The sequence below is a fragment of the Rhinolophus sinicus genome, chromosome 3 (assembly GCF_057876585.1).
Source record: "Rhinolophus sinicus isolate RSI-liver-muscle chromosome 3, RSI-T2T, whole genome shotgun sequence".
Lineage (NCBI taxonomy): Eukaryota > Metazoa > Chordata > Mammalia > Chiroptera > Rhinolophidae > Rhinolophus > Rhinolophus sinicus.
The window spans coordinates 144,566,340-144,579,970 of NC_142503.1; the positions used below are offsets into that span (position 1 = coordinate 144,566,340).

Consider the following 13,631-nt stretch of genomic DNA (forward strand, 5'->3'; position numbering starts at 1 on the left):
TTGATAACCAAGGTAAGAAATTTTGAATAGTTTATTTGAAAAACTCAGAATTACAGAATGCAAAATTCTGTGATCTTTTCTGTAACTACATAATATTTTTAAAATAAGGTTGTTTCTACGATCCCTCTACTTGTGAAAAAAGCAGAAATGTAATTGTGACATCCAACTGTAACAAGAACTGTGTGATTTATGGGGGGAAAACTCCTAAATCTAAAGTTACTATAGAAACATAGCATTGGCATTGCTGTGATAGCACAAAGGAAACAATTTAGAGATAAGCAAAAGGAAAGAGAGGAAAAGATACATAAGAATACCAACAGACATTTTTTTAATTAAAAAGGTAAAGTTAACCAAAATTGTAGAGTTAATTGTGAAAACCAGTTTCACTAAAAAGATATAGTGTCTGTCATATCTACAATAAATTGTCCAGGTAGTTTTTTACCCTTACTTATATAGCAGATAATGTTAAGGACAGTTTGAAGAACAGTTTCCCTTTGCTTTTTTCTTCAGATATTGGCCCTTTACCTCAGTTACTAACTACCTTTCAAATCATCTCTTGGAGTACTGAGTAATAGGTCTGACCTGGAGGTGAATAAGCTGTTACCACTAAAAAGATGTCTCTGTACACCTCACAACTGCCCTTCCTACTGGAAGGAGAATCGAGAGAGCTGGAAATGTACCCTCATGACAAGGAGTAAATCACCCAACTCTGTGGACTGGAACTATAAGAGTACACACAGAGTTTGCTCAGTGATCAAAAGGAAACAGAGCAAAACATAGCTCAAAACAATACAATGGCAAGACCTACAAGAAAAGATGGAGCAATAATTTCTTGTGAAGTGATACAGACTTTATCCTGATATTGGACTCTATGGAAGCTACGTCGGATGCTATGTCAGATGCTTCCAAGTCACGCCATGATTTCCTCCTGTGCTCCAAAATTGAACATAGAGGCACTAGGCTTGGAGGGTTCACAAAGCATCAGTATGCTTTATTTAGTTGTGAAACAGACAAACTGAATCCTTTTTCGAGTGGAGAAATCTGATTCTGCTTTTGGATGCTACCTGTCTGATCCTGAATTTTGAACTGTCAAGATGTCAAATATTAGATGGCTTTCGTATGGACTTAATGATAATCACATAAATGGGCCAAGGGATGGCAGAGATGCCCTTTAAAAGCAATATGTTTACATTCAATCCATTGAATCTATTTAATACTTATTGAATCATGAAGAGAAAGTCTATGTTTAATGAGATGCTTTGTTGGACATGAGCAGCTAAGATTTGTAAAAGAGATTGTTTGTTGGATAGAAAAAGGACTGACCAAAAGCAATTCAAACTCTATAAAAATTAAGCTCTTGATTCATACTTGCCCCTTAAAAACAAAGAAATGCAAACAAACAAACAAAAACAAAACAAAAATAAAAAACAGAATTCACTATTCTCTGTACCCACCCAGAGCAACAGATTTTAACGGCTCAGAAAGCTTTTGGGACAACTAACTCCATATCTAATAGTATTGTCCACCATTTGAATTTAAAAGGAAATAGAAGCATAACTCAAGATGCCCAGTGGAAGAAGATCAATGGAACCCCAAAAATCATCCCCACCAGAAGAGCTTCTCCAAACTTCAGATTCGGAGGTGCCACAGATATAATATTGAACCTCTTGAATAATTCCAAGGAAAGGTATTGCCAAATAAACTTTAGATTTCACTTTAAAACCTGGAAATCATTAAGTCTTCTAGAAATCATGGGGAAGTTTCTCTCTGTGTTATACGTGGAAAAATTTCTTCTTCAAACACCAGTAGGAAGTTTTTGTATAATCATATCTCTTTACATGCAGTGCTCAACGCCAAGAAGCGATTCATTGTGAGGTTTTTACTAACTGGAGGCTATCGTCAGCTAATGCTAATTCCCCACATCTGGTAATTTACGTTAAAACTTCGTGCTTTCTTTTGCTCTCTTTTTTTTTTCAGTTTTATGAGAAATAATTGATATACATCACTATATAAGTATGAAGTTTCGATTTACATATATTGTGAAATGATCACCACAAGAGGTTCATCTAACATTCATCTCAAAATGTGTAGTTAAAAGGAAAATCCCAGTATTCCTTTAGGATTTTGTTCCCCCAAGAAGTTGACAAAACCAGTCAACCATGAACCAGATTTTTAGAAGTTGTAAAGCCTTCAAGTTCAGATGTTTTCAGCAACAGGATTACCTGCACACTGACCACAATGACCAGAGATGTGGCCATGGTCACTGCAAAAGACTGGTAGTCGGCGATGTGCTGCCCGTCTTCTCCAACCACATCGCAAAAGGCCCCATAGGGGATGAAGAAAAGGGTGAATGAGGTATAGATTCCGTGCACCAAGCAGATGAAAAATTTATGCTTGTTAAAAAGTAGATTCAGCTGTCCAGGTTTGTAGAGCTGGGGACACTCCATGCTGTTCTGGTCATTCACATCCTATAAACAGAGTGTTACTTCAGTGGAAGAGGCTTGAGGAGAAGTCAGAGAGGCCCTGAATTCCCTACCTCCAGAAATAGCAAGTGCATGTCTAAGCATGCCCTCATGTGCACTACTCATCTTGTTTGCATTCCCACAATAACCCAGAGGATACTAAAATGATCCCTATTTTATAAAGGAGGAGTCTGAGTTTCCAAGAGAGATTCATGAGAGGTTTCACAGCTCTTATAGCAGAACCAGAACATGACTTGTACCCGGATATTTGGCTTCAAATTGAAGTTTGTTTCCTATACTCTCCTGCAGCTGCACTCGTGCTCCCAGAATTCTAGTATATCATTTGCCGTCAATGGGCCCCCAGGGGTTAACTGCCAAGGCAGTGAGTGGTAGTGACTAGGTGATGGCAGCAGAGCAAGAACTGCAGAGTTAGACCTGGCCGTCAGAGTTCTCAACTTCAGGGGGAGGGAGAGCAGGAAGAAGGGAACAGGGAAAGGGAGAAATAGCATGTGGGATTCTAGGTGGGAAGGGAGCTTAACCTGAAGAGCTGAGTTTTGAACCCAGTGAGGATTCCAATGGCAGTTACCTGGTGTTTAGGACAATGAGTTTCCAAAGAATGAGATGGTGTCAAGTTTGGCCCCAACAGGGGTCCTGGGAGAAATTAAAATAGTGCTTCTCAAACTTAATGCGCATACCACCCACCTGGGGAGCAGGTTATGATTCAGTAGGTCTGGAGTGGGGCCTGAGAGTCTGCATTTCCAACCAACTCCAAAGTAATGCTGTGAGCACCAAAGCCAAATGCCAAAAGCAAAAAGGAGGGCAAGGACATCAGAGGAGCATGGGTGGAGGAGAAGCAGCCAAAGAGGAAGGAGCACAGGCATGAACTCTGGGGGAGACCAAGTCTGCCTTCCTGCTTGTGGGCTGGCTTGGGCCTTGCTGAATGGGGTGCCATGAAGATCACTGACATATTGTCTTCAGGAAGTCCTATTTTGAGATCTGCTGGAGCTTGTTTCCCCAGCCCAGTGACTGATGGGATTATATGTGCACAGGCTTTGTAGCCATACAATCCTGAGTTCAAATCCCGGCTCTGCAGCTTAGCAGGTGTGCAGCCTTCAACCTGTTACTGAACCTGTCTGAGTCTCGGTTTCTTCACTTACAGAAATCATTAACAGTGGTCCTGTGAGGGAGGTGTGGTTAACATTTCTGTAAGTGAGGATGTATTCAGCAGAGAGTTCTTGCCACACCATAAGTAATGAATAACAGAGACCTCTATAAATAATAACAAATAAAATAATGATATTGAGAATAAAAATAGTAATAGCATAGCAACCTCTGAGTCAAGTGGCCTGTGCTAGGCTGAGTTCTATCACTTATTGGCCATATGGCTTTAGGGCAGTGACTTGAACCTCCGAGCTTTGGCTTCCTCCTTATAAAATGAGTGATCTGTAGGTGATCGCTGAGGTCCTTCCAGCATAGGATTCCATGAGCCTGTGATCAGTTTAAGGACCAATGTTGACAAAGTGAGAAAGAAAAGGAGCAGACACTCAACTGGATGGCAATAGGGGCTTATATACTTTTTTCAAATTGCACAAAAACTATCTTTTCCCAAAAACAACTTTAGTTTTTATTTTATTCCACATTCTGGGCAGATACAAAGCACTAAGGAAAGCATTACTTGTCAACATGGACACTTGGAAATGAATGTGCTTAAATCCTTTACATCTAAGGTCTTTATGAGTCTATTATTTTGTGCAGGATTCCATAAAATATGCCATTCACAAACTGCCATTTTTACATATGGAAAAATGACACTTATAACTGACTATAAAGCCACAGAATGAGAGAGTGGAGTGAGCTCATAATGTGAAGATTTATATTTTGCAATAGATGGCTTTGGGCCAGAAAATGAGGCCTAGCAAATGGGTCTAACAACAGCCTGGAGAAAATCTGGTCTCCTTAAAAATACTTCAAAAAAAATTTTTTTTTAATAATACATTCTAATTGTGCCATGGAAAGTCCTCTGGCGAGACTTCTACTTCCCCATAGGCAGCCAGACATTTTCCCCCTTCCAGGAAATACCTTCCAAGACTCTGAGTGTGCCAAGGAGCCACCATTTTTGTAATTGATCCCCTCCCTTCTCACCTCTCAAGCATGTTGAGCTAATAATAGAAGACTGCACTCTTTCTCTCCATGGCTGTAAGGCTTGTGTCTTCCTCTCCCATTAGGAGAGTGCTCTGCTGGCCTGTACTTCCTGTTCTGAGCTGTGCTGGCCAAGGAAGTGTCACTGCAGATGCTAGCTCTCTACACTCAAACCTAGTTCCATGATTTTCTATCACTTGTGGTTCTCCACACATTCAGAGGCTAACACAGGATTTCCTGGTGCATGAACCACGAGGCACTAGCCCTGAGGCATACATGATATATGAAAAATAGATAAGTAAAAGTACAGTCATATGACTTTGGGAAATGCTGACTTCAACTGAAGTCAAAAAGACTGTTTCCTGAAGGATGTCTCAGAGCCTTAACAGAAATAATGTGGGCTATGAATCTCTAAGAGGAGAGTAACAAAACTTTGATCAGAGAACCCCTTGGGGGTTGTGGAGGGACTGGAATGGTTTTTGATCCATGCAGCACCTATTAAAACAACTGCACTCCTAAGACTCCTTCCATGACTTGTGTCTTCTACTTAGAAGTTAGAAGCAATTAAAAGGCATCAACAGAGCAAAATAAGTTGTAAGGATAGAGACAAACACCTACCTGGTCAAAAATCCCCATGGCTAAAACAGGCAGTGATGTGTAGACAATGTTAAAAAGGGTGATGAACCACGGGTCATAGACGGTCTGAAAAGAAATAACACATCAGTGAGAAACACCAGGAATGAGGCTATTCACCTTATTGGCTCTTGGATTACATATCTCAATTTCCTGAGGTGGGTGAGAGTTCAGTTTTGCAGTCAGACAGACATGAGTTCTCCCCCAGGCTCTGTCTCTTAACAGCTCTGCTGCCTTAGTGTGTTATTAGAGCTCTCTAAACTTCCGTTTCTGCATCTTAAAATGAAGCCATGCTCTCCCTGCAGAGTTGCAGTGCGGATGAAAGGAGATCACATATATAGAACACCTAACACAACACTGGACACATACAAGGCTCTGGACCCTTGTGGTGGATTGTTATTTCATTCTTCAGGTTTTTGATGGCTTATAATGAATCCAGTGGTCTAATCTAAGTGATACACAAAGGAGCCACTAAAATCTTCAGAAAAAGATGCAGAAATTAACCTGTCAGCTCTACCCTGAGCGCTTTTTCTTGGGAATGGTTTAAAGTAAGGTGGGTATGGAGCTAGCTGCCCAGGATACTGGGTATAAACAAGTAAGACAATAAAAATAGCCCCTCACACCTATATAGAGGACTTCCTTACATGATCCTCACTAAAAGTCCATGAGGCATGTAAAACAGGTATTGTATCCCCACTTTGTTAATGAGTACATAGAGATGTAGAAACAGAATCTTTCAGAGTTACAATGCTTAAAACAGGCAAAGGCAAAACTTAAAATCTAGGTATCCCACTTCTAACCAATGTCTGTTCTACCACTGATATCATAAATTCATTCATACATTCATTCAATAAACATTTATTGAGAAACCACTATGTGCCAGAACCATTAGGTTCTAAGCAATGGTAATTCAACATGATCATTTGGATACAAATTCCTCATGAAGCTTGCAATCCAATGATGGCAGGAAACATATATGGGGTAAGTGAGTTAGAAGATAATAAGTAGTAGGGAGAAGAGGGGAAAGGGAAATACAGGAGGGTTGTGATTGTAATAAGGTGATTGGAGAGGGTCTCACTGAGAAGTGACATTTGAGAAAATGTTGTATGCAACAAGGGTTGGCATGCATCCTCCAGGGTCACAGCCCAGAGTAGGAGTTTTTAACAGCATCCCAGACGCCAACTCCTATCTACCCTGAGTCCATCAGAACTGCAGCTCAGTCTCTCTCTTTCTTCTGATGAGGGAATGCTTTCAACAACTCTATACCTAGATATATGAGTTCAGAGTTTCTGCCTTCATGTACCAGGAGACATACGAGGTGCGATCAAACAATACGTTGAATGTTTAAATTTAAAAAACATTTATTACAGGAAAATACACATTGCCATTAATCCCCCTCAGAATACTCCCCCTTGCTTCAATTACACTTATCCCATCATTCTCGCCACATTCTGAAGCAGTTCTGGGAGTCCTCTTTCCTGAATGTCTTTAGTTGCGCTGTTGTGGCTGCCTTGATTTCCTGAATCATTTTGACTTTGGGGAAGAGCCAGAAGCTGCATAGTGCCAGATCCGGTGAATAAGGTGGGTGAGAATACATGGTAATGTTTTTATTTGACAGAAATTGCCATATACCAGAAGCGATGTGAGACACGGAGCGTTGTCATGATGTAGGATGACATATGGCACACTTTAAAATACACCTTCTCTCAACCATAACCCAACTGAGTGCACCGAACAAGTTGAAACTTGTCACACACACACTGTTACTAAGGTTCCACATGCCACCTCCCATATTGAAGATCCGTGCCTTTCCACTGGATGGCGCTCAACAGCAGCATTCACCATACGTTGTGATCACAACGGAAAGGCTCCGTGTCCTACATCGCTTCTGGTATGAAAATGTCTGTCAAGTAAAAACATTACAGTGTGTCCTCAGCCACCTATTCACTGGATCTGGGATCTGGCACCGTGCGACTTCTGGCTCTTCCCCAAAGTCCAAATGACCATGAAAGGTAAACGTTTTGAATTGATTCAGGACATTGAGGCAACCATGAGAGTGCAACTAAAGACACTCATGGAAGAGGACTTCCACAACTGCTTCAGAAAGTGGCAAGAATGATGGGACAAGTGCCTTCAAAGTGAGGGGGGTATTTTGAGAGGCATTAATGGCAATGTGTCTTTTATGTAATAATTTTTTTAAATTTAAATATTCACCATAATTTTTTATCACATCTTGTATGAAAGTGCTCATTGCAGCACTGGTTGTATTAACTCCAAACCAGAAACAACGAAAATATCTCTCAGGAGTGGAATGGAGAAAGACACTGTAGTACTATATTGATACAATGGAATACTACAGAATAATGAAATGCAAGAAATTACAGCTATGTCCAAAAACACAAATGAATAAAAAATATAAATAATGTTGAGCAAAAGAAGCCAGACAAAAAAATATGATTCAATTTCAGTAAAGTTCAAAATGCACCAATCTATTCTATGTTGTTTAGGGCTTCATACTCATGTGATAAAATTAAAAGACAAAGCAACGAAGTGATTGTAAAATGTCAGGGTAATAGTTACCTCTAGAGTTGGAAAAAGGGTCTGGCTAAGAAAAAGTAAGGGGAGCTACTGGGAGTTTGGCAACATTCTGGTTTTTTGCACTGGATCATAGTTACATGGGTGTTCGTTTTACAATTTGTTAATCTGACTTTGAACTATTAGGTACTTTTTTGTAGATCTGTTGTATTCTACAATAAAAAAAGAAAATACATGACCTTTTTAAATCATAGCCTGGCAAAACTGGGAGTATTTTAACAATCCCAGTGCCCATGCCATGCCCCAGGCCAATTCAATCAGTATCTTTGGGGGTGGGATGATCCAGGCATCGGTAATTTTAAATTTTTTCCCAGGTAATTCCACTGTGAAGCCAAGATTGGGAATTTCACTCACCCACATCAAAAAAAAAAAAAAAAAAATCCGGTAGCTGACACAAGTTCTCAACTATTTGGTGATGGCAACTGACTTCCATTCCTCAAATGTATCAATTCATTTCATGATTGCAGTTTGGAAAAAATGAGGGGGAAAGCAGTTAAAACGAAGTCTTGTAGCCTCAGGCAGAACCTGCTGCTGTCAAATCATTTTATTCTTCCTCCATCTCATCCATCACCCAACTTCCACTCATGGAGAAGAGATGACTTCAGGTATTAGGAAGAAAGGAAGAAGCTTGGCAATTATGACCTGCCAAACAGTAAGTAGCTGATGGTCTGGCAGAAAGTGCCACCATCATCACAAACTGGCTCGTACGAGGTAAAACCTATGATTATTTGACAGCAGAATTTGTAAACTGGCGTTAGGATTTGAAGCCTCATTTCACAACCGCAGCAAGAAGGGACAGGAAGGGAAAATTAGTGAGAACAAAGTTTAAGTGAGTTTTGCAATTTCTTGGAAGAGTTTTTATTGCCACTCAGAATCACAATAAGAAAAAGAAAATCAGTTGATATTTACTGAGCACCTACCGAGTTTCCCCAAAAATAAGACCTAACCGGAAAATAAGCCCTAGCATGATTTTTCAGGATGACATCCCCTGAACATAAGCCCTTATGCGTCTTTTGGAGCAAAAATTAATATAAGACCCGGTCTTATTTTCGGGGAAACATGGTACTATGTACGAGGCACCAGTTTAAGGACTTTACATATATTGACTCACGACATCCTCACAACCCTCGGAGGTCAGTGCTATTAATGGCCCCCAAATTACAGATGGGGAAACTGAGGCCCATCAAGTTAGGAGATGTCATACATCGAACACAAAGATTTTCAAAGTGTCGTCTAGGGAACATTTAGGGGATCCACAATGTCAAAACTATTTTCACAATGATACTAAGAAGTTGTTTATTTGCCCTTTTCACTCTCATTCTCACATAAATGTATATGACTTGTGATAATACAACCAACTAAATGCAGAAGCAGATATGAAACTCAGCTGCCTCCTATTGTGCCAAATAGTAAGAGATTAAGTATAAAAAATGACACTCTTCTCACTAACTTATTTTTTGTTTTGGAAAATACAGTTGTTGTTTTTTTTTCTCTTTCAAATATGTTATTTAGGTAAACATTCTGAGTTCATTTTTTTTAATGAATTAGTAAAAGAATTTTAAATTTTTCTCCATTTTAATTTCTAATATGATATATATTGATAGATAGGGTCTGGAGATCATAAAGTTTGGGAACTGCCGGCCTAGCAAGTGTCAGGACCAAGTTCTTGGCCTGGTACTCTGGCCTCAGTATTCACAGCAATTCATACATTGCATGAAACCACTTCTCTCGATCAGTGGTATCATTTGACAAGTTGTCTTAAAGGCCTTTTCCCCATATTGTTTTATATAAGTTGAGAGTATACAATAAATACAATTTTGTATGCTGGCTTTTGTCATTTAAAATGATAACATTAGCCTCCGTCTACCCAGGTTAAAATCCTCCAAAGGCTTCCCATTTTACCTGGAATGGAATCCAGACTCTTCACCATGGCATAAACCCCTTCCTGATTCCATGCCTGCCTACCTCTTCAAGTTCACTTCCCTGCACTGCCTCACTCACTGAGCTTCAGCTTCACTGATTGCGTTTCTCTAACTTACCAGGCTCATTCCTACCTCAGGACATTTGTACTTGCTATGCCCTCTGCCTAGAATACTTTAAGCCCAGGGTGTTCATATGAAAGTTTCCTTCTAAACACTTAGGACACAACTACAATGTTACCTCTTAATGAGACTTTTTATATTACCCAGTTCTTTCTTAATAATAATTCTGAATTTATCTTATCTATTTACTTCTTTATTACCTGTCTTCATCCTACAAGAAGATAATCTCCATGAAACAGCCTTTTTCACAACTACAATTCTGATGCCTAAAGCAGTGTCTAGCCAAAGGTAGGTGCTCTATAAATATTTGTTGAGTCAATTATTTTACAACCTTTTATAAATATTACATATTTAACGTGCTACTAGACATTCCCCTAAGAATGTGCCACAGGTTCCTCAAACTCAGCATATGCACACCTGAACTCATTCTCCCACCTCCTTAACCAAACCTACCTCTGGTGTTCCCTGTATCAGTTTCCAACACCGCCACATCCATCCCAGAACCCAAGTGAGAAATCTAATATTTCTCCCTTTCTCCGACATTCACATCAAATTAATCCCCAAATCCCACTGATTTAAGCACGCTGGTGTTCCTGCCCAAGCCATTCTTCACTCTGTGACTTTCCTCCTGTGTGTGCCAGCACACAGCGGTGTGCTGGTATGCCCATCCTCTTACTCCTCACCTGTTTCACTATGATTGATCCTTGAAGGGTCAGCCCAGGTATAGGTCTTCCGGGAAGCGTTTCTGAGCCTTGCTCACTCCCACCCTCCAGGGTTGGGTTCCAGCTAATTCTTGGTAACACCATGACACTCCATACCTCACTGCTTCATAATTGTCGACTTCTCATTATTTATGTGCCAGTTCCCAGTGCCACCGCCACTAGACTGTAAGCTCCTTTTGAGCAGGTGATACAATTCAGTCCTCTGTATGGGTCCAAGAACCTAACTCCACGCCTGGCATGTGGGCATGTGCTAAGTATTCAACGAAGGAAAGCTAATGTCTTACGGGTAACAGGGTTGGAGTCAGAGACAGAACTGGGTGTCCCTGAGTAAGATACTCAATCTCTCTGAGTCTTACTTTCCTTGGCTACAAAATGTTCTATTTAAGGAAACTCCAACTTGCTGCCTTCTTTGTGGGAGCAATTTATCACGCTTATACCGTTTTATATAGAGCGAAAATACTCCAACTATAAATTATAACGTAAAAGCTTAGGGAACACAAACTCCATGATTTACAGAATACCACATTTAAATAAACCTTAATAAGGCTCTTAAAGTTACTAAGGGCTTTCTTCTCTGAGACCACTGGCTTAGCTGTCTGTTCAAATAACGGGATGAACCACCTCTTTGGAGCCATGTCTCCCTTTTTTGCTGTGTGTTGCAGGGGGAAATTATATAACAATATATATATATTTTTCTTTTTGGCCTTAAAAAACATTTGTCATTTAAAGAAAACACATTTTGGAATAAATATGAGGTGCTCAGCCTCAGCACATCTGTTACTGATTTGTGTAATTAGCAGAAACCCATTCGCAGGATCCAGGAATGGCCTGAGCCTGAGCACTCGCCCCTTCCTGGGTTTTCCACAGAGCACATCTGGATGGCGAGGGGGAAAGGAACCCCCATGCCAGGTTGAGATGGGCTCTCAGGTAACCAAATCCATGAAGTCGTCAAAGCCTTGAGATTAGTTGCACTCTTTCGTGTCACTTTCCAAACTTTTCATTATGAGTTTTCTTATATTGTTTGTCAGAACTAAAGTTTTTCTGGCCTTGACAACATAATTGTTTCCATATCACAGCAGAATTAAAAAAAAAGAAAGAAAAAAAACCATACACAGCTCTGTATCTCACTGACAATGATAAATTGTCATCAGATAATATCATCTCACAAGTACACAGTGCCAGTAGTTGCATAGTTTCAAACACGAATTTCCTAAATAGGGCCTCAACCAATGTCTTGTGTTTTTTTGTGTGTTTTTTTTTGCTCTATACCTGGTGGGAACAGCTCATCTTTATTAAAAATCCTGAGGGCATAGGGTACTTTTGAAATTAGTTACACATACTAATAGTGCACACAAATCCACAGTGGACTCCATGAAAGTCATGTGGGCTTTGATAACAGATTAAGGATGAGGCATGTCCTTAAAAAGGATCTATGATTCAGCTTAGAGACTTATTTGACCTTTTTCCAAACCCCTCTGGTCCAGAAATCTGGTTGGAAATCTCATCAGGACAGATTATATTTAAATTGTCTCTCAGTAGCAGTTTGGTTGTAGTGTTTGTTGGCAGAAGGTGGCTTCAAGCTTCCAGATGATTCTAGGAGGCAGTTTGCCTAGTGACAGTCTTGGCCTTTCTAAGGACTTAAGGTCTGGGAGATACGCCCCAAGACATTAGTTCTCTCTCAGTAAAGGAGTTAATTTCCTCCCCCAACAGTCACATTATACTGAGTTTTCCTGGATGTTTCTCCTTTAGATTCAAAATTAAGCAAACATTTGCCTGGTTAGAGATTTGGGGGAAGACAGTTTAAAAAGAGAAAAAAATAAATAAAAGATAATAGCCTTTCTAAGATACAGCCTTTCCAAAAATATTCTCCTTTCTAAGTCTGTGACAATTCAAGTGGCCACTTATCAAGCAGAGTAGATGGAGCACTGAAAAGAGAGTCGGAAGACTTGGGGTCCAGCCCCAGCTTGCCTTGGTTCTTGGGGGACTCGGGTTCTTCTTCTTCTCTAAAAGGGAGGGCTGGATTCATTATCTCTGACATTCCCTGCCAGAGCAAAGATTCTAGATTTCAACAAAACGTACACTTTTTGTTCTGTACCTCAGCTGTTTCTCAGGAAAGTCCACCCAGGAAAGCAAGCAAAAGGAGTCTGGTTCTTCCCAGGCAGAGTCTTTTCTTGTGTGTCCCTAAGCAATCACAACAGAGGCGCGGTACTGACGTTAACCAGAAGAAAGTCCATAAAACAAGCACAGCCTAGCCTGTATCACATCATCATTCATCTGACATGTCCTAAGTGCCTTCATCCCACAGGCAGTGCACGATCCCACCCACTGGCCCTTTTGAGCCTCGCACGCCACAGCAAGATCGGCTTGCACATCTACCCCAGCCCACCTACCAGGATGGGGCACTGGCTAGAATCTACTGGAGCGATCAGAGAGGAACAGCCTGGATAAAATTTACCAGGCTCTGAGAGACAGGCCAAGGTAGTAAAGAAATAGCACATGTCACTTCATTAAGTAATTAAACTGGTGTTTTTAAAAGTCAACATTGTATGTAAGAAAGCACAATCTGTTTACATTTGGTCGGATGTTTTCGGCTGCAGAGTGGATTACTTCAAAACAATCTGTGGAGAGGTGCAGGGAAGAAATATTTAGGTACTTATGAATCATACTGAGATTGGACAGTTGGCCCCAAGACATGGCTCATCCATAACAAATGTAATTAAAAAAAGAAAAATCCAATAACGAAAAAAAAACCTCTTGGTGGAAAAATAAGAGAAAGGTGACTATGGAATTATTCCACATCAATTTCACAGTTATGAAAATAAAAATAAAATTGTTCTCAGAATGTAAGTTCCCTGAGGAAGGAATTGTATCCCTGTGGTATTCTGGTGTCCCTGGAGGCCAGCAGAGCACTTGGCCCTAAACGGGCACTCTGTTTATTCCTGTTAAATGAATGAGAATTCAAAGACTGTATGTTCTGTGTTGGAGGATGTGTGTGTGTGAGTCTCGATTCTGTCAGGGTGGGACAGATAAGTGACTGA

General features: G+C 40.3%; 1 protein-coding gene across 5 annotated transcripts in view; it reads right to left on the reverse strand.

Moving 5' to 3' along the window:
* Positions 1-13,631, reverse strand: part of ATP8B4 (ATPase phospholipid transporting 8B4 (putative)) — a 193,373-nt gene that overhangs the window by 14,065 nt on the left and 165,677 nt on the right. For all 5 annotated transcript variants that reach the window (XM_074327761.2, XM_074327758.2, XM_019730670.3 and 2 more), the window contains 2 exons: positions 5,220-5,303; positions 2,223-2,468 (listed from right to left, as the gene is read on the reverse strand). In XM_074327761.2, the coding sequence (XP_074183862.2) occupies positions 2,223-2,468; positions 5,220-5,303 (330 nt within the window). The remainder of the gene's footprint in view (positions 1-2,222; positions 2,469-5,219; positions 5,304-13,631) is intronic.